Source organism: Taurulus bubalis, assembly GCF_910589615.1.
Source record: "Taurulus bubalis genome assembly, chromosome: 14".
Taxonomy (NCBI): domain Eukaryota; kingdom Metazoa; phylum Chordata; class Actinopteri; order Perciformes; family Cottidae; genus Taurulus; species Taurulus bubalis.
This window is the reverse complement of record NC_136602.1, coordinates 25,882,930-25,903,769: the sequence shown is the minus strand read 5'-3', so window position 1 is coordinate 25,903,769 and position 20,840 is coordinate 25,882,930. Positions and strand designations below refer to the sequence as shown.

The 20,840-nt window shown below is 42.0% G+C and overlaps 2 protein-coding genes across 3 annotated transcripts; both read left to right on the top strand.

The window, feature by feature from the left end:
- The first annotated feature begins 2,861 nt into the window (after positions 1–2,861).
- On the top strand, positions 2,862–9,355 carry cep68 (centrosomal protein 68). 2 transcript variants are annotated; one of them, XM_079229575.1, is made up of 7 exons: positions 2,862–3,044; positions 3,869–4,807; positions 5,045–5,270; positions 6,856–7,049; positions 7,136–7,258; positions 8,196–8,292; positions 8,380–9,355. In XM_079229575.1, the coding sequence occupies exons 1-7, from the start codon at positions 2,937–2,939 to the stop codon at positions 8,535–8,537; spliced, it is 1,845 nt and encodes a 614-aa protein (XP_079085701.1). In that variant the 5' UTR covers positions 2,862–2,936; the 3' UTR covers positions 8,538–9,355. The 2 variants fall into 2 exon arrangements, with proteins under 2 accessions (XP_079085701.1, XP_079085700.1); XM_079229574.1 differs by having other exon boundaries at positions 6,853–7,049.
- A 2,498-nt stretch (positions 9,356–11,853) lies between these two features.
- On the top strand, positions 11,854–20,108 carry LOC306747153 (ras-related protein ORAB-1-like). The gene is made up of 6 exons (XM_079230171.1): positions 11,854–12,170; positions 15,760–15,832; positions 16,162–16,257; positions 16,774–16,869; positions 17,680–17,811; positions 18,927–20,108. Exons 1-6 carry the CDS (start codon positions 12,157–12,159, stop codon positions 19,125–19,127), a joined length of 612 nt encoding a protein of 203 aa, XP_079086297.1. The 5' UTR covers positions 11,854–12,156; the 3' UTR covers positions 19,128–20,108.
- The last annotated feature ends 732 nt before the right edge of the window (positions 20,109–20,840 follow it).

Here is a 20,840-nt window from a genome sequence, read left to right as displayed (position 1 = left end):
ATATACTCATACTTATATACTCATACTTATAAACTCGTACTTATATACTCATACTTATATACTCATACTTATAAACTCGTACTTATAAACTCGTACTTATATACTCATACTTATAAACTCGTACTTATATACTCATACTTATAAACTCGTACTTATAAACTCGTACTTATATACTCATACTTATAAACTCGTACTTATATACTCATACTTATAAACTCGTGCTTATATACTCATACTTATATACTCGTACTTATATACTCATACTTATAAACTCGTACTTATATACTCGTACTTATGTCCTCGTACTTATATACTCATACTTATAAACTCGTACTTATATACTCATACTTATATACTCGTACTTATAAACTCGTACTTATATACTCATACTTATAAACTCGTACTTATATACTCATACTTATAAACTCGTACTTATAAACTCGTACTTATATACTCATACTTATATACTCATACTTATATACTCGTACTTATATACTCATACTTATAAACTCGTACTTATATACTCATACTTATAAACTCGTACTTATATACTCATACTTATACTTATAAACTCGTACTTATATACTCATACTTATAAACTCGTACTTATATACTCATACTTATATACTCGTACTTATATACTCATACTTATAAACTCGTACTTATATACTCATACTTATATACTCGTACTTATATACTCATACTTATAAACTCGTACTTATATACTCATACTTATATACTCGTACTTATATACTCATACTTATATACTCGTACTTATAAACTCGTACTTATATACTCATACTTATATACTCGTACTTATATACTCGTACTTATAAACTCGTACTTATATACTCATACTTATAAACTCGTACTTATATACTCATACTTATAAACTCGTACTTATATACTCATACTTATAAACTCGTAGTTATATACTCATACTTATAAACTCGTGCTTATATACTCATACTTATATACTCGTACTTATAAACTCGTACTTATATACTCATACTTATAAACTCGTACTTATATACTCATACTTATATACTCGTACTTATATACTCGTACTTATATACTCATACTTATAAACTCGTACTTATATACTCATACTTATATACTCGTACTTATAAACTCGTACTTATATACTCATACTTATAAACTCGTACTTATAAACTCATACTTATAAACTCGTACTTATATACTCATACTTATATACTCGTACTTATAAACTCATACTTATATACTCATACTTATAAACTCGTACTTATATACTCATACTTACATACTCGTACTTATATACTCATACTTATAAACTCGTACTTATATACTCATACTTATAAACTCGTACTTATATACTCATACTTATAAACTCGTACTTATATACTCATACTTATAAACTCGTACTTATATACTCATACTTATATACTCATACTTATATACTCATACTTATAAACTCGTACTTATATACTCATACTTATACTTATAAACTCGTACTTATATACTCATACTTATATACTCGTACTTATATACTCATACTTATATACTCATACTTATATACTCGTACTTATATACTCATACTTATATACTCATACTTATAAACTCGTACTTATATACTCATACTTATATACTCATACTTATATACTCGTACTTATATACTCATACTTATATACTCATACTTATAAACTCGTACTTATATACTCATACTTATATACTCATACTTATATACTCGTACTTATATACTCGTACTTATAAACTCATACTTATATACTCATACTTATAAACTCGTACTTATATACTCATACTTATATACTCGTACTTATATACTCGTACTTATATACTCGTACTTATATACTCGTACTTATGTCCTCGTACTTATATACTCGTACTTATATACTCGTACTTATGTCCTCGTACTTATATACTCGTACTTATATACTCGTACTTATATACTCGTACTTATATACTCTTACTTATGTCCTCGTACTTATATACTCGTATATAAGTACCTATATAATAAGGGAGTTTATTGTCGTTTCTTCTTCTTATTATTACCTTTTAGCAATAGAGGATCATGGGGCGACTGCGGCTCAGTGGTGAACAGGGTCGTCCTTCAATCAGAGGATCGGAGGCTCGATCCCTGGCTCCACCAGGCGAATGTGTGTGAATGTTAGTTACTCCTGATGGGCAGGTGGCTCCTCCCATCAGTGTGTGAATGGGTGAATGATGTCATGTAGTGTTAAAGCGCTTTACAAGTTCAGGTCCATTTCCTATTCGGCTGCTTTAGAGCCAGGAGCTTGATAGCGTCCAGAAACGAGCTAAAAGAGAGTGAATACATCCGTATCCGTTGTACAGCTCATAACATGGGGTTGATCTTTTTAAAATGAAGTTCATTATGAATGTCCCCTCTTTTGATTATTTTCATTTGAGCAGCTGGAATCAAGAAGTTGTTCCCTAATAGGTGAATGAAACAATGAATTATACGAATCAGCAGGTCTTAAATTGGCAATCCTGAAGATTTCAGTACTTTCTATTTGACAAATAAAAGCTGTCTCGTCTTCATGTGCCACGTTCCTCCCCGTCTGGTCCCACTTCTCCTGTGGGCCTCGACTCCACGACATGACGGTTGTTCTTGAGCAGACGCCGGATGAAAAGCTGGCACTTCCTTCAAGGTGTGCGGGTGAAACCTAAACGTCTCAACGGTTGCACAGCAGCACATTTGTTACTCTTTCTTGTCCTGAAAGTGACTGAATTGTTCTGTTCCCTTCAGTTGACAGAACCGTCCTGCGTTTTGTCCGATGGAAGCCGAGGCGCGCGGCCCGAGGTGGAAGACGCTTCTCCCGGCGTTTAAACCGGGCGCGGGATGGAGTCCGACTCCCAAAGAAAGAGGCGAGGCGGAGAGAAGGCGGGACGGAGGAGAGCCGCACAAAGCTGTCACCATGGCGACCACGTCCAGGTACCTGACCGGCAGACAGTACGTCACCAGGAAGCCTCTGTTCTCTGCAGAACCACACGCCTCCATCTTAAAGAAGACGCCCACAGAGCAGGTGAGGGGGTTATTCACTCTTTTTGTTGAATACGTTTTTTTTATTTACCTCCTTGTTCTTTAAAAGCCACAGCAGTAATCTGACTAACTCTCGTATTTCAACACTGCTTCAGTCTGAACTGAATATTACACACACACACACACACACACACACACACATATTTCAAACTCGTCTTGTTTCGCCAACTTTATTGATCATTTATTTAGCAAAACAGGGGGGAAAAGTTCTTGAAATACCCCACGAACGATCTATGAAGGAACGGTATAAAATAAAGTCCTAATCTTACAATCATAGTCATAATTTTACACAACAAAGTTATTATACTCTGAGAAAACAAAACTTTTCTATTTAAGAGCAAAATGCGGATGTTATGATCACGTTGTATGTGCATGTTTTAGCATTTTCTGACTGACCTTTTGTAATATAAGCTGTACCGTGACTTTCATACCGACCGGACTGCTCTCACCTGTTTAGCACAAGGAGTATCAGAATATACATCCCATAATAATATGGCTTTTTCATATGAGAATAAAACTTTGTCTCATGATTTCAATTTGTTTTACTTTGTGTATCGGGGTCATTTCACACAGCAGGACAAGAAACTTTTCGATATAAAACTTGTATTTATTCTCTGGTACATTTCCCAAAGAGAACTCAGAAATGTAATAGAAACACGTGGATGTTCTGCAAGTTTAGTCATACATTAGATTCAGTGGAACGCTCTTCTTCTTCTTTCATGTCTGAGTAGAACCTTTACAGAACTGAGTCGTTAGCAGACGGCGGTGTTCCATGTCATGTTTTAATTGTCCGTTTCCGCCTCGTAGGAGAAACACTCGGGTGTTAGCAGAGGAGAAGACGACCAGCAACGCCTTGACGACAACATCTTGACCGGACCCAGATGGGATCGGACCCCAGAGAGCTTCAGCCTCTCTCACAGTGACGCCTCTAGAACCGACCCGGGCTCGCCCCTGGGTGTCTCTGATCTCGGGTCCAGGCTGAGCCGTGAGGAGCACGCTTTTGGATACAGATCCGCTCAGCGGAGCCTCTCCAGCTCCGTCCTGGAGGTCCAGAGGCTGAGCTCTCCTCGGAGGCCGCAGCTGAGCTCCACCGTCCTGTATCCCACCTACACCCCCCGCTCGGGCCGGTCCGGGCCAGACCCGACCCAGCTCAGACCCCAGGGCCGGGAGAGAGAGAGCAGCCTGCGCTCTTCTGGGCGAGACATAAAGGGACTCCCGATGTCTCCGCACCAGGCGAACTACTGGGCCTGTGCCATCCCCAAAGCCTCGCCCCCATCTCCAGACCGACAGTCTGCAGGCTGGGACCCAGACAGGGAGTACCAGGACCTGCTGGACTACACCTACCCTCTGAGACCGGGACGGCTGGCCCGGGAGGGAGACTCCCTCCTCCAAACAGGCCCCGACCTGCAGGACTCTGGGATCGAACTGGACCACCTCTGCAGCTCCACCAGCCTGTCGGGGTTGGACTTTTCTCTCAGCGCGGGTCACGGGTCCCCTGACATGCAGGGGTTCAACAAATCCTCAGAAGGTCCGGACCCCATGAGTCTGTCCCAGGACAGTTTGGACTGCTTTAGGGACGGAGGTGGAACGAGTCAGTTGGACGGCGCCGCCTCCTCCACCTCCGCTGCTCGCTGCCGACCCGCCAGCGTTGCTCTCCCGCGGTCCAGGAGTGTCTGCAGGGAAGTGGACGAGGAGTTCTGGGCCCTCCCGGATCAGCTGGAGGAGCTGCAGCTGCTGTCCAGACGGGTCAGTGCTGAAGGACGCTCTTCACTGAAGTGTGTGTGTGTGTGTGTGCCTCAGAAAGACCTTTCAGGTTGCTTAGTCCAATGTGTTTCAGCGATAAACATAAAGGACTCGTTACTTACTTTTAGCAATATATAGAAGATATTTAGATTAAAGAAACAGCATTGGCAGAGTTCTGTATTCTCATGCTTCTTGTTTGGTTTTAATATCTCAGATTAATGTCTTACGTATCTTGTGCAGGTGAAGGAGGTGACTGCCCAGCTGGGCCGGCCTGTCACAACCAGCTGGGAGTCTCTGGAGCCGGGCCACACCTCCATCCTGTCCTCCATCACCCTGCCGGAGAAACGGGAGGAAGAAGAGGAGGAGGAAGAGGAGGAGGAAGAGGAGGAGCTGGCGGCTCAGAATCAAGACTCAGATGAAGGGAAAGATGAGACGAGCAGAGAGGACAGGAGCGCTGCTCAGACCGGTATGACAGAGACTTTATTCCATTTTCAGTAATGAAAGGTGTCATTGGAATCTGGAAATATATAATATGGAACATTATTAGCAGTGAGATTGGGTGAATGGGTGAATGGGTGAATACATGTGCTGTTGGCTTCTGCCAACCTCTATTGGCTAAACACTGGTGCAAGATATTATGGTATGTGTGTGTGTGTGTGTGTGTGTGTGTGTGTGTGTGTGTGTGTGTGTGTGTGTGTGTGTGTGTGTGTGTGTGTATATACATATTTGTTTTGTATATGTACGTGTATGTATTTACACCACTGGCCAAAAGTTTTGAGAATGACAAATACATTTTCACAAAGTGTTCTGCTTCAGTGTTTTTCTGGTATACTGAAGTTTAATTACAAGCATTTCATAAGTGTCAAAGGCCTTTATTGACTATTACATTAAGTTTATGCAAAGAGTCAATATTTGCAGTGTCAATTAACTCCTGGGCCGCATCCTGACTGATGGCAGCTTGTTCTGACATCATCAATGCTTTCTGTTCGCCTCCAGCTGTGTCCTCGTCAACGAGAGAATCACTGACATGAAGTCAGCTGGTCCTTTTGGGGCAGGCGGAAATGCAGTGGAGATGCTTTTTGGGGGATTAATTTCATTTTTATGTCAAAGAGGAACTTAATTAATTGCAATTCATCTGATCGCTCTTCATAACATTCTGGATGCAAATTGCCGTCATAGAAACTGAGGCAGCAGACATATGTGTGTATATGTATTTATATATTTATTTTTTTCACTCAAATTCCCTTTGATTTTTAATTAGTTTTCCATTCCAGAAAGCGTATGTGACCCTCGATCAATATAAATACATTTAAATACTTTTTATACATTTTTTATATATAAAATATTGCTATTGTGTATTATTTTCTTTTTTACTGTTTATTTATATTACTTGATTTTTGTTGACTATGTGTCTCTGTGTGCACTGCTGCTGTAATTTCCCCACTGCAGGACTAATAAAGGATTATCTTATCATTATTGAACTAAATATTTAGTAATTTTGCTCCTTCTGCATCTTTGATTTAAAAGGTTGAAACTGTGATTTGTTCAGCTGTACATCCCAACACTACTAACCCACATCACCCTCTATGTCTATTGTTTCAGGATTATCTTTGTTTAAAGCAACAAACCGGTGATCATTTCAGCTGGTCGGCTTTATTGTGCACGTCAAACTGAAACAGGAACCTGTTGCTATTCATATCGGCTCACATTGTGATGCTGAGCTTCCTTATTCTTTAACCAGTGATTCCTTTTATTCTCATTCAGCTGTCAGATGGATCTTTGTCTCTTCACTCGTCAGTCCGGTTGGACCATGAACCGCTCTTTGTTCTCCGTGTACAAAACAAACCGCCAACCATTTGTAAACAGGACTTTCTACAAGATAAAAGCATGAAAGTAGATTCAAAAACATAGTCGTCCCCTCACATGTCTGACTGTAACGTAGCAAGCTTTTGTGGATACTTTTGATATTGTTTGTTCTGAGAAAATGTGTCTGCGGTTTCTGCCTCCTCCAACAATATAGTGATGTCTCTCTGTCTCTTCTCCATCAGCAGCTGATCTCAGGGACTCTGAGACCGTGAGGAGGACCTCTGCAGCCCACAGGGAGCCTGCAGGAGCAGGACGGAGTCCATCCAGCCTCAGGGAGGCGGAGGTTTCGGCGGAGCAGCTGTGCGGCCTCACGCTGCCCAGCGGCCGGACGAGCAGCCGGGACGACCAGCAGAGTGACTCCCTGGTGCAACGCATCCAGGTGGGGGCTCGGTGTGACCTTCCAGGCCATGGTGTGACTGCAGTCCTCCGTACAAACGACTCTGTGTGTGTGTGTGTGTGTGTCAGGTCTTCAGCTCTCACCTGGAGCAGCTCATCCAGCAGCTGTACGCGGTGTCGGAGAAGATGGAGCTGCTGGCGGCGCCCACGGTGGACATAGACGACGTGAAGTCGTCTCTGTCTGAGTATCAGGTGAGGACCAGAACGGATGCACAAGCGCTTCTGTTTCCACCGTGGTCTTTTTTTGTCTGTGTTGCATCGCGCTGACTCAACCCGCCCTGAGACAAAATAAGGTGCTTTTTACTAAAAGGACCAATAAGAAGTGGACGTGCTCATCCTGACTTCACCCGTTGGCTTGTGGACTGCCGCTTTGAAGCCTTGAGTTCAATGATTTTGCCGTTGCCATTTTGGATTACGCCATTTATATTTTTTGCAACCAATGAACTGAAGTTACCATATTTGGAGTGATGTAGAGACTCTGTATACGGTGCTGGTAGCGGAATTAACCTGTCAATCACAGTAAGCCCGCCCTAAAACATACTCTGCTTTATGGTCTGTTTGACTCTAAAAGAACCATCATTTACTAAATGACTTGAAACTAGAGATTAAGAAACTCATGTTTCCAATGTTTACTGAGGGAATGAATCAAGTATGAAGTAGGGTCATTTTCTCATCGACTTCCATACAATCAGACTTCTTTTTTGCTGGTCAGAAGAGAGAAGGCAGGTTTAAGACACTTCCGCATTGGCTTTACTTGGCAGAACCGGAGGTTTCCTCCAGGTTGAAACCCGGAACAAATGCCTCTGCAGTAGTCGTGGGTCTTGATCGGCTCCAGCTCCGATCGGCAGTGATAGAAAAACGACCCTTCTTTTAGGGGTTAAAAATAAACCCCTGATTCACCAAGTAAGAAACAGCCTTTATATGCACTCTTTAAAGCTACTAGACTCCTTTGACAGAAGCAGTCATTTTACTGATCATTGTAAAAAAGAAAAAAGCACACTTGACCGAAACAAAATACAAACTCAACTGTATAACTGAATAAGTAACGGATATAACAAAATCTGTGACGTTGAACGTGACAAAACCAAAACGGGAGTCTTAAGTGTGACGGGTCGCTTCTCCTCGTCAGGGCGTCCAGAGAGGAGTGAGCGGCCAGCAGCCGCTGACCTCCAGCGTCCTGCACAGCGGACGGCTTCTCCTCGGCTGCATGGACCGCACGTCTCCACGTCAGTCTGCTCGCTGCCTCAAAGTCATGATGAACCAACCCGTCGGCCATCTTTCTTTCCCTCACTGTGCTCTTTCTGCGTTTCCAGTCTTAAGAGAGACCCTGCAGCTGATCGAGAGGCGGCGCGGCGCTCTGGAGACCCACAGCGAACACTTCTTCTCCTCCATCCTGTCCGCCATGGACAGCCTCACGCAGCAGAGCGGGGCCCTGCGGGGCCCTGCGGGGCCCCGGGGGGCCACAGTGTGACCAGACCCGTCTGTGATGGGTCTTATTCCACTTAACTTCATGTCTTACGTTCATCCAAACTATTCTGTTTTCTAATACAAGGCTCTCACGTATGTGTGTTTTACTTTAAACATGCCTGTGTGCCGTCGCTGCGTGGAGCCTAACGCCTGCTCCATTACGACGAGAAGTCTGGAAACTGTTGAGTGTCTAAACTGAACCGATCACAGTGAATAATGATGGCAAAGGTTCTATCATGCTCTTTGTTCCTCATGATTACTGTCACCATTGTATTGATCTGATCACTGGTTCTGTCACTTTAATGTACACAGGAAGAACACTTTTTAACATGTCTTCTCTCCAACTAGTGAAAAGATGGGTGTTTATTTTACTACTTTGTCTCTTTGATATGAAGATTTCTCCTAAATTAACCAAAAGATACCGTTTGTAATTTGCATATTTAAATATAACATTCCAGAAAACTTGTAATACAAAAACCAAATGTCTTAATTGAAGCAATTCTCTGTGGAAGTTTCATGGTGATATTTATTAATACATTTTCACTTCTGGTGTCTTCAACATGTCTGTATTTTACATCCTCAAGTCTCCACACACACACGTTTCATTCCTGTCTATGATCTGAAGGTTTTGGTTCATACATCATGTGTAGCCGGATTTACAGAATATGTTCTTCCTATAAACATGGTGAGAATTGATTTTTATTTAATTTATTTCATGGCTGTTATCAATATGTTCTGATTTACAGGGTGATATAAACAGATATCCCAAATACTGACATGATAGTCAAAGGTTTTTACAAACTAGAACAGTATTTTTTTTAACCGATCTTTATCCAATTTTCAGATATCTGTTTTGGAAATAAACATACGTTTTCAGAAAACTTGTAATTCAGAAGATTAATTTGTCTTAATGTAAGTTATCAACTAAGGAGGTCATGGTGATATCTATTAGTGGTGAAGGAGAGAAGTCGCACCTCAAAGCCACGATGCACAAACTAACGATTTAATGGTTTACACACACATGATTTAATGGTTTACACACACATGATTTAATGGTTTACCATTAAATCATTTGTGCGTTGTGGTACGAGTGTGCGACTACACCTCTCCAACAGAATCACAAACTGAATCTATGTTTCATATTCCGCCTCTCGGTTCGTCTCCCGTGACCGTGACCCTTCAGAGAGGACTCTCCTTCCTCCACAGACGTGCACGCTTGTGCCACCTGGACCTGAAGTACAGAGAGTCCACAGAGCAGCAGCGTGGGACGGCTTGGCATTCGGTCTCAAAGCTCAACAGGAAGAAACCAAAAGTATCAAAGATTCCTTTTGCGATTCAATCATTACTTCATCATTTAAAGTTACTGCAAGGAACGTTTAACTAGTTATTAAACGGTCTGAATGTAATCCTCTGTGTGAGTAAACGAGACCAACAGCGAGAAGATTGGCCTTTCCTTTTCTAATCAAAATCAGCACAATATGAAAGTTCCCCGTAGCTTTAAAGTCAAAATAAGAACATGGAATTAATAATTAACTAATTGGATTCAACGTTCATCGATGTATCATTTATCACAACAGCTTTTTCAGACATGGATAACTATCATGGGGCCCATTTTTGTGAACTCAGACCATCAATATTTGAGGACCTGAAGAGCTCTGTGTCTTATCTCTGGTCTCTCTCAGGTATCGATGACTTTCTAGTGTTCTCTTATCAGCTGGTTTAACAGGACCTGTCCAACACAACACACATTCCTTTGATCCGTTTTCACTCATTCCAACGTAATGTGTTATAATGTTAACAAATATGTTGAAGGCTCAGCTGACCCTCCGGCTAAAACTGTCTCTGACCACAAAACAATGGAGACGGTTGGAAGTTAGTCTGTTGTTCCCACAGCATTGAAGAGGGAATCTTTACGGAAAAAAAATCTAAATAAAAGCCGTTAGAAAACCCCAAGTGTTCTAAGTTTTCACTATACTGTATTTCTATCAAAGTAATTGAATGAAGCAGTGTTTTTAAATCATGGTTTGTGCGTTTGCTGTATTGTGTGCTATCTGGCACAGACATTTAGAGGAAACCAGAAAGGTTGCTGAACTGACAGGCCAATCAGGTCAAACTAGCTTACGATTATTTCGAAGATCCAGTGACTTCTTTAGGCTCATCGTTCCAAAAGTCCGTACTGTGTTTGGTCATAACTCCTTTCATTCTGCCGCTGCAAATGACTGGAAGTCACTACAAAACACGCTCAAACTAACAGCTCTCACTTCTCTCTCTTCCATTTTTACAAAGAACATCCAGTAATCCGCCTTTTTTTGTACATAGTGTTTATTAATTTACCTATGTTGTTTTTAGCCATTTTCCGCATGTGTTTGTCATACTGTATTGTATCTGTGCTGTTTGTGTCAAGTAAGTAACTGTCAAGTAAGTATCAAGTCTGGGCACTCAAGTCCCAAGTCAAGTCCTAAACGTTAGTTTTGTTTTTACTCATGCTAAAAATGTTCTGTCACTGTTTTATGTTGTATGTCTGAAACTCTGTTTTAATGTGCTACTGCTGTCTTGGCCAGGACACTCTTGTAAAGGAGATGTTTAATCTTCATGAAGCTTTTCCTGGTTAAATAATTTTTAAATAAATACAAAAATAAGTCATAAACATTTGAGGTATTGCGCTCATCTGCAGATGTAATGCCCTTTTAACAACAAAGATTATTAAAAGTGGAAATGTACAAACAATCGCACTGAATTTAACTCAGTTATTACAATGACATTTTTGTGTTACTGACTCAGCCTGAGGTGTACAGGTGCTGACATGAGCTTACCTGTCTTCCTGTTCACGCCTCCGTCCTAAAACAACAAAACCTGTGACGTCACAACCATGACTCATGACACGCACGTGAATTTGGAACCGACGTTTCTGGAATGACTGGGAGCTCGTGTGTGTGTGTGATTACATGACATTGTGTTTTTTATTGTCACTAATAAATACTGTTGGCAATTAAAAAAAAGTCAGCCATGAGTGTTATCAACAGGGAACCAAAAGCGTACACGTGAACTGTGGTAAACTACAGAGAGTTGGTGCGTCAAGGTGGGATGTGACCGGAAATAATACGTGGGTTTTGGTTTTCCAGCATAAGAGAATTGTACAAAATGCACCTCATTGAGGTTTACGTTGAAGTATTTCACCGGAAGTTGTGCGTAATATGCAGTTTGACACGGGGCACTGACGCCTCTTTGCCACGTTTCACTAAATGACGTAATCCTTCCCAGGGCTTGACAGTTCGCTGTTGCGGTTACGACACAGTCAGAGAGAGAGAGAGATACGCGGGCCGGTTAGCTAGTAGATATTATAGTCTGTGTGTTTGCTGTCTGACTTGAAAAGACCGGTTAAACCAAGCTACATATTTGTTGTGCGTTATTCCTGACTTGGCTGCCTAAGCTGGCGAATGTTATCTTAGTTGTTTCCTGGTTGGAGTTGCAGCCATTTTGGATTTTTTTTTTACCGACAAACAAGTAGCCGGTCGTGTGAGCTAGCCAGCGCTTCCGTTTCCACATCTGAACACCGCTGCTCACCTGCTCACAGGGAACAGGAGACGTTTGACGAGAGGGGAGAGACTATAAACGAGTCAACCATGAATCCAGAATAGTAAGTATCGTACTCCAGAGCCGCTGCGTTACATTTTGGCTAGCTAAGCTAACGGGAGCTATGCGCTAACGCGTAAGTTAGCTCAAATAACTTGAAATTAGCAGAGGAACTAAGTTAGCGGCTAAGAGCAGCTGACATTTGCCCTCACGTCCACCTGTGCCTGCCTGCCTGAGACACCGTGACAATGTTCCTGTGATATCGGTGTAATTAATGTTGGAGTTAAACACTCGTCAGTCGACATACATTGCAAACAAATTGCTCCTTTGCTACATGCTTATTGTCATTTTCTGGCAGCTATTGGGCAAGCGGCCGTAGTGGTTGTGAAACGTTACAGGACAAAGGCGCCTTACTTTAACCGTAAGGCGAGACTTTATATTTGCCTTTTAATAGTCGTTTTCATTTAATTGTGTCATTGTCACCGTGTGATGTTTACGTTACACATGTATCAGCGACATTAGCTAGCTAGAAGTAGGCTAGCTAGCTAGCTAATTGAATCTTCACGAGAAAAAAATAGGGTTCCCTTGATAAACATTTTGTTTTGTCCTGCCCTCGATGGTTCAACTTTAGTCTGCGTATGTCCCCCCACTTGTTTCTTTGCTGGGAACATACCGCAGCAGTATTAATGTGTTTACGGTGCAGGTACAGCCGCTGTTAGCTACCTGGTGTGGCATGACTCAGTGGGTCATATGGTCTAACAGCCTCTCAGTCATGTGTAGGTCACATGCTGCAGGACAAGCCTCGGTTTCAACACCGCAGCATTGAGCAATTTCACCCGCCTTTGGTTTTGCATTCACAGACGTTGACATGGGAAGAAAAAAAATTTGGAGGACAGTTTGTCCTTGTTTTGACAAGCTGGTACTCTACTACACATCAATCTAAAAAACCCATAGCCCTTATTGTCTTGTACTGTCTCTCTAAATGGTGTTATTCAATCCCCATTCCCCATCTTGCATTAATGATTCACCTGCTTGGTGATGCAGAGATAGTCTTCGGCCAGGTCCATGATCTACTTTTTACTCGCTGTCAAAAGTAAAAGGAGGAGGATGTTTTAGGCAAATGATCAGCACGTCGAACACAACACTTCCAGTTCAAATGACAGACGAACAACCGTCGATCGTTTCTTTCTTTCTTTTGGTTCTTTCCGTTCAAGTGGATGTATTATCGTTCACTATCACAACATTGGATACAGTATAAACTCATAAACTGCCCTTTTTGAAGTGTTACAATAATAATGAGATGAATCAATATGACGAACATGTCTTTGTTTAGCTATTGAATTGTAAAAACATGTAATCCCAGTAGAACATCATAACTTGTATTGTCAAGCCTTTTCAATGTGTAATATAGTCGTTATGACGAATATGTGAATATCACTCAAAAACAAATCCCAACACCTGACGATCGCTCTGCCACTCAACATGTTTTTGTAACTTGAAGTCCACTGTTAACATGTTCATTTCACTCATAAATAAATCAACAACAACCCTCAACCCCTTTACTACTCTGCTACTTTTACTACACTAAGATAAACAATAAGATTTAGAACAATAACTTTATTGATCCCCAGAAGGCACATTTTCTTTTTACAGCAACAAAAAGACAAGATAGTAGTACAGATAATGAGAAAAAGTCAAATTATAAACAATATACAATAATACACAAAAATAAGAATATGATGAATAATGTAATGTCAAATAAATAAAACTACAGGAACACAGAGGCCAAATTGCAAGATTACGTGACAGTGGTATGCTCATTAATACTTTGACTGTTAGAAGTTTGGGGTTATTCTAAATATCACATATGCTGTGTTGTGTGAATGAGACGTAGCATGTGCTGGTCCCGTAATGTATTCGTAACCAGGACAACAGCGTCCTACTTAAACTGGGAGGTAGCACATTCTCGAGAAGAATTTAAGAAGATGTCTCTGCTCAGGGTTTCACACCTAGGGACGAAAAACATGCAGGAGAAGTCAAAGCGGGCACTAAACCTCTGCTTCGGCTTCTTAAAACCAAACTGCACCACGGCAGGGTGCACACAGCCAAAACCGCCCCTCAACAATTCACACCATTCCTATTATCCTATTTCCTGCTTCGCCGCCCTTAAAGAAAAACAAAAAAATCCCTCTCGCTTACTGCTATGACATCCCGGCTCCCGTACCAGCTCTTCTCTGTTCCCGTGCAGCTCGACTTCCTCGCGTCTTGCTGTCGTCGTCGTCTGAGTCAGGAGATGGATGAGGACACACCGAGTGAGGCTAGAGACGCACAAACCCGTCATTATGAAGATAAAGGCAAAAAGAAAACATTCCCTGGCGAACCATAGCTCAAGAGATTAGCTCTTTAGTTGAGAGATCAAGTTTAATCCGTCTGTGTCCACGCTTGATTTAAAGCGAATGCCGAGCTGAAAGAAGTACTCAGACATTTCATTTTGTAAAAGTAGTTTGATAACAATGTAAAAAAAAAAAAAGTAAAAGTCCTGCATTCTTCTGTTATCGTGCTGCAGAGCTTGAGTGCTGCGGTGTTAGCATGTTTTCAGCTTTAGGAGCTGCAGAGGATCAGGAGAAAAAGTAAGAAACAAAGAGGCTGGGAAAAAAAGCAGGTTGTCAACAAAGAGGTGTATAACCGCCTACTCCCAATATTTCTTTGTGTGTATTGGAGAAGTGAAAGATGATCATTATATTGCCTAATGTTATTTGGGTGTAATTAAAAGAGATGCATGATGTGGTTTAGACTTGTATTTTGGCTGCAGGCGGTCTAGACCCGCCTGGCTGCATGGCAGTGGTAAGGTGGGTCACTGGGCTTAAAGAAGTGGTGGAATGCCCTGCCCTTAGTATGCATGTTGCTGTCAGTCACATCCCACAGCCGACAGCATTCTAGGGACTAAAACCCCCTTCGCTCCAATCTTGAAACCAGTGAGGATTGGGGCTATTAGACAGGTAACTCATTACAAAGCAGCCGAGCTCGGCAGAGTCACCTTTGTGCATCTGATGACGATGATCATTGTCGGAAGGTTTTACTTGATAACAACCTTGAAATAATCGGCAAACTAAGGGTGTTTTCACACTTGGTCCCTTTCAGCCCAGCAAACGAGCTCAGAGCGATTGGTACGCTTCTTTTTTATTATTATATGTGAGCACCAAAGAAACTCAGACTTCCTATAAAACTAACAACACTCTTAGAATTCTTAGATTCTTATTTCCTCCACAGGCTGTCTTGGTACAGTTTGCTCCAGGTCCGCATTGCGGTTGGCTCAACCGGTGCATTGTAAACTCGTTTGCTTCGCCCGTTGCTGTTGTTTTATCCTCCTAGGCTTGCTGTTTAAGATGCCCCGTGTACATATATACAGAAGAAAGAAAAAATAGGCTTTGTAGTGAACAGCAAATCCTTGTTGTAAACGGCAGGACCAGCTGGTCGGCAGCACGGTCCTGCTTGGCTAAATACCGGCGCTAGCAGCTAACATTGCTAACGGAGGTTGCATTGAGTCACATTACGCTATCTGGAATAGCCAAAGCATGTACAACATGCACCTCGATAAGCGACAGTACTGTTTCTGGAGATCCCTAACTACATGTATTTTCTTTCCCTGACAGTGACTATTTATTCAAGCTGCTCCTGATTGGCGATTCTGGTGTTGGAAAGTCTTGCCTTCTTCTCCGATTTGCAGTAAGTTTCCCCAAACAATACGAACAGTATGTTTTGAACTGCATTTTCTCTTTTTTTAAGCTTTAACTTCGCCGTGATTTCATTCAGTCTTGTAAAGGCTGGACTAAAGTAAATCATAGCTATCTTCACTGGGTTTCTCATTAACTCAACAAGAAACTAAGTTATACCAAACAGCATGTGCAACTCGAGCAGTTAACCTGCCTGTAACCCATTCATTCACTGAGAGACATGTCCAGTGCCAGTAGTGGCTGATGGTGTCTGTGTGAAGTGAAGCAGGAAGGAAGCGAACAGGGTGTGTGAGCCAACTAACTGACTGTTTCTCTCCGCAGGATGACACGTACACAGAAAGTTACATTAGCACTATTGGCGTGGACTTCAAAATACGAACCATAGAACTAGATGGAAAGACCATTAAACTTCAAATTGTAAGTAACCAACTGCTTCAACTTCACATCGATGTGCTTCAGTAATCAAGGCTCACTCAGTCTGTTTTTCAGGACAGGAGTTTTCAGGAAATTGATATATTCTGCTATTATTCTAGATTTGTCTTGTTTTAAACAAATTCCTTTCAAGGTCAATGGTTCCTACTGAAGAGATACAAGAAAATGACCCTCAAATATATAGTTTCAATGTTATAAAGAGCTAATTTTCTTGAAACAGCTGATCACTGTAGTGTCTAACTAAGGACTGTTTTCAGCGATAGATTATTCCACATTTGGTACGTTAGTATTTGTGGACAAAAAGAAAAATATAGACTATCAACAGCCTTTTCTTGTGTTAAAGAATAAAAGCATTGCGTACTTGACTTTGTGTTTGTCCAATTAGTGGTTAAAAAAGAGTCAGTGCGAACATTTGTGTGACATAAAGGCTCTAGTGTTGTTTTTGTCACTGTCGACTGTCAAAGCCGGTCATCAGCAGCGCTCATCTTCTTCCTTTGACAGTGGGACACGGCGGGGCAGGAGAGGTTTCGTACAATCACATCCAGCTACTACAGAGGTGCTCATGGTATCATCGTAGTGTACGATGTCACAGACCAGGTCAGTGCAACGCCACACCGCTTTCTACCGATAAGAACTACTCGTCAATACCTCACCAGGACATGTAATGTTTGAACTTCCCACCTTCCACAAGTGGCGAGACAGAATCTTCTTCCTATGAACTGAAATTCCCTTGAACCCATTGTTGGATATGTTAACACTTCCCCAAAGGAGGAGTCTGCTTGTTGCTTGTACGTGCAGAGGTTGACTGGTATGAATGAGTTTAAAAGAGCAAGACAGTTTCCATTTGAGAAAGAAACAAGGATTCACTTTACTCGCTTCATTGTTCTGCTCTGGGATGAGGGCAAATAGTTCCTTCTTCCTCTATGGATTTCTCACTGTAAGACTTGTTTTTTGAGTGCTCGTCTAATTGGCTTCACATTGTGCAGGTGGGGAGGAAAAAAAATGACTCACGAACACACAGATTGAGATGGACCTGTTAAATGTCAAGAACACTGCTGCGACCAATGAAAAGGTTCAGTTGCATTTGACTGATTTGTGGTCGGCGCTGCAGGAAGTGTCTAGAACCTGTCTGACTTCCCTCCACTGGTTTCTCCCAGTGTTTGCTAAACATGGGGCACAAAGGCAGCCTTGTTACTCCCAAAGCTCACTCTGTCCACTAGTGCCAACGCTCCACTGATGCTCTGACGCAGCGGGAAGTCGTTGTGTTTTTTGTTTTACAATAAAGAGATGGTTTCATAAGTGGTGGTGGAACTAGAACATGTTGTTTTTAAGCCATTGCATAGAACAGTCTGACCTCTGGCTCTGTGGAAGTACAGCACTGACGGTGAACTCCTCCCCGTGTCGCAGGAGTCCTTCAACAACGTCAAACAGTGGCTACAGGAGATCGACCGCTATGCCAGTGAAAATGTCAACAAGCTTCTGGTTGGGAACAAGTGCGACCTGACGACAAAGAAGGTGGTGGATTACACAACGGCAAAGGTGAGGCCACCTGGGTGTTCACTGCGGTACCAAAAAGCTGCTGTACACAAACCTTTACCTGATCCTGACTGTTTTTGTTGTGCTGGTCAGAGTCGCTGTCATTGAGTTACAGTACGACACGGAGTAGTTGCCTCTAAAACCTCTTATTACTGCCGAAGTATGACTCAGTCACAGCAAGTCCGACTTTCATTGCTCCATAATATAAAAAAAGTTGAATGGAAAATATTTTAATTAGTTTTTTAGCAGTACATTCCCAAAATCAATTGTGGACCACCCAGAATATATGCTATATCATTAGTTTAAAAAAAAGAACCATTTATTCAAAAAGTTGATTTTCATCTGTTTGATATTTATAATTTGCGTTTTGATTTTGATGTTTACGATGCAGCAAAAACATTTTGTGTGGTTTTTTTTTATGACAATATAAATAACACTTTTCTGGTGTCTTTCTGTTACTGGATGTATATAATAAATAAAAGTGGTTAAGACGCACAGGGAGAGGTTTAGCTAACGTGAGCTGCTGCTAAACAAAGAGGAGCTCATATGACACGTTCTCTCTATGGCCAGCCGCCACAGCACACCTGCCTTCCCTGAGAGACAGACACACACACACACACACACACACACACACACACACACACACACACACTCACTATGCTCTTCTCAAAGCCACCAGACAACAGCCATTTTACCTTTTTGATCAACGTAAAAAAAAACAACACTTAATTAAAACTCTACAAACAAAAGATGTTCAACCAGGAAAAACATAAACACTAAAGGCCAGTGCAGCAGCACGGCATTCTGGGAAAATAGTCTATTGCCTGTATCTGGCAGGGTTTCCTGTGTATTAAAAAAGGCGATAACTGCTACTCTGCTGTTATGCGACAGGGTTCACATTTAACGTCCCTTTTTGCCCACAACGTGTTCACCGAAGCCAAAATGGCCGCTGAACGATACGATGTTTAGAATTTTAAAACGAGTCCACCATTTCATAGTATTTTTGCTTTTCACTAAAACAATAAGGCATTTTCCCCAAAAGAAGTAAAGAGCCTCACAACTGTAAAGTATATATTAAACATAGATGCCTGAACTTGCTCTGTCCTCATTGTCTCCAGGAGTTCGCAGACTCTCTGGCCATCCCCTTTTTGGAAACCAGCGCCAAGAACGCCACCAACGTGGAGCAGGCCTTCATGACCATGGCCGCCGAGATCAAGAAGAGGATGGGCCCCGGGGCCACGGCCGGAGGAGGGGAGAAGCCCAACGTGAAGCTGACCCCCGGCACCAGTGTGAAGCCCTCGTCAGGAGGATGCTGCTGAGAGATGAAGCCCCTCCCACTTTACCCCCCCCACCCACCCCAAACTCCACCCGCCACAACGTTGGACAGGACAGGGGGACAACGTGGCTCCCACATCTCCGCGAAGAACAAGATGAAGTTGCCCGCATTTGTACTGTACATAGTATAGCCGCACTACCAAAAACAAATAAAGCATCCTTCTTGTCATACTGTCCCATTTATCGATGGCTAATTCTGCAGATAGGCGATCATTCAACCCCGGCCCCTCCCCCGCCATCTCAGACCTCTCAGAGACTACTCTTTTATCTGGCCCTCTGAATGCAGGTTCGTGAGAACAGTTTGTGTGTGTGTGTGTGTGTGTGTGTGTGTGTGAGAGAGGAAACGTGTCTGTTTCTCTGCATTCCAACAGGTAAATGAATCGGTTTCATTAAGGTTTCTGTCCGCTTGGACCTTTTTTTTTTCTGTCGTTTCTTTTCTTTTCAGTGATTTACGTTGCGGTTCGTGTTGGCATGCGTCTGTCTGTCAGACTGTCCCCATTTGAAGGTGTGTGTTTTTTTGAATTCCTCACCAACCCCTGTGTGTGCATGTGCGTATATATATATTTATATATATATTTACACACACGATTTGCCAGTTCTGTAGTGTTCAATGCTTCATTGGGCTCGTCTTAACTCTTTCTCTCTGCATTACATTCGTGTCTGCAAGACAACTGTACGTTTGTTGCTCAACATGTAACACTTGAACTGAAAAATAAATATTGTACTACCAGACTGTATGAAATGGGCGGGGCCTATCTGAGATTCTTGGGTGTGATGTGTCGAGAGAGGGAGAGTGGGGGAAAAAAACAGTTTGAATTATTTATTCTACATTCATTTTGGCGTTTACTGCCAAGTTATAGGGTCTGTTTGTCATCTCCGTAAAGAATTGCATATATAAAAAAATAAAAATACAATGTGCTCTTGTTTTCACAATAAAGGCGACTGAATTCAGTTTGAAAGGAATTCACGGGGACTAGTGTTTGAATAAGAATGTCAGCACAGTGCACTATTGTACAGCCGTATGTGAAGGTCAGGTCACAACACAATAGCCGTAGATGTGTGTGTGTGTGTGTGTGTGTGTGTGTGTGTGTGTGTGTGTGTGTGTGGGGGGGGGGGGGGGGGGGTGCACTCATTAACCTAAACCCCGGATTCTACCAAAATCAAGTCGTAACCAACTGACTGAGCGGCCCTGGATCCCTGCAGCGTCAGGAAAGAGGAAACTTAGGAGCTGTCGCTTCTCTAAAAACCTCCCGTTGCATGATGGGACACGTCACTAAAGCCAAACACGCTGACACGCATGCGATCACACTTCCCAGTAACATTAGAAACTAGTGTGGGTCACCCAGCTTGCAAGAATTATTTCCTGCATTTGGAGAAGCTTTTAGTCATAAAGGGAAGTACAATTTCTGATGAATAGTGTATTTTCTAGAAGCAGATACTTCTTGCCAAACGGGACTAGGATGATAGTCCTGTTACAAGTACTTTAAGAAAGTATTCCATCCAACTTATTCTTTTTAAACGCATGAAAAACTAATGTTTCAGCATCTATTATATCTTGTAAGGCAAGGTCGGAAGAAGAGATAAAAGACGAGTGACAAAGGTCGAGAGGAGAAGAAATAAGGGTCAAAGGTCAAAGAAATAAGGGTAGGTAATATGACATAACTAAAAGTTTTCCTCTTCATGTATAAAATATTCAT

Bases quoted from the DNA above. Each gene is read 5' to 3' on its own strand.
- cep68 (XM_079229574.1), top strand. From the start codon at position 2,937: ATGGCGACCACGTCCAGGTACCTGACCGGCAGACAGTACGTCACCAGG. The intron at 3,045-3,868 runs GTGAGGGGGTTA...TCCGCCTCGTAG, and splicing joins AGAAGACGCCCACAGAGCAG to GAGAAACACTCGGGTGTTAG. The intron at 8,293-8,379 runs GTCAGTCTGCTC...CTGCGTTTCCAG, and splicing joins CATGGACCGCACGTCTCCAC to TCTTAAGAGAGACCCTGCAG.
- LOC306747153 (XM_079230171.1), top strand. The intron at 16,870-17,679 runs GTCAGTGCAACG...CCCGTGTCGCAG, and splicing joins TGTACGATGTCACAGACCAG to GAGTCCTTCAACAACGTCAA. The intron at 17,812-18,926 runs GTGAGGCCACCT...CATTGTCTCCAG, and splicing joins TGGATTACACAACGGCAAAG to GAGTTCGCAGACTCTCTGGC.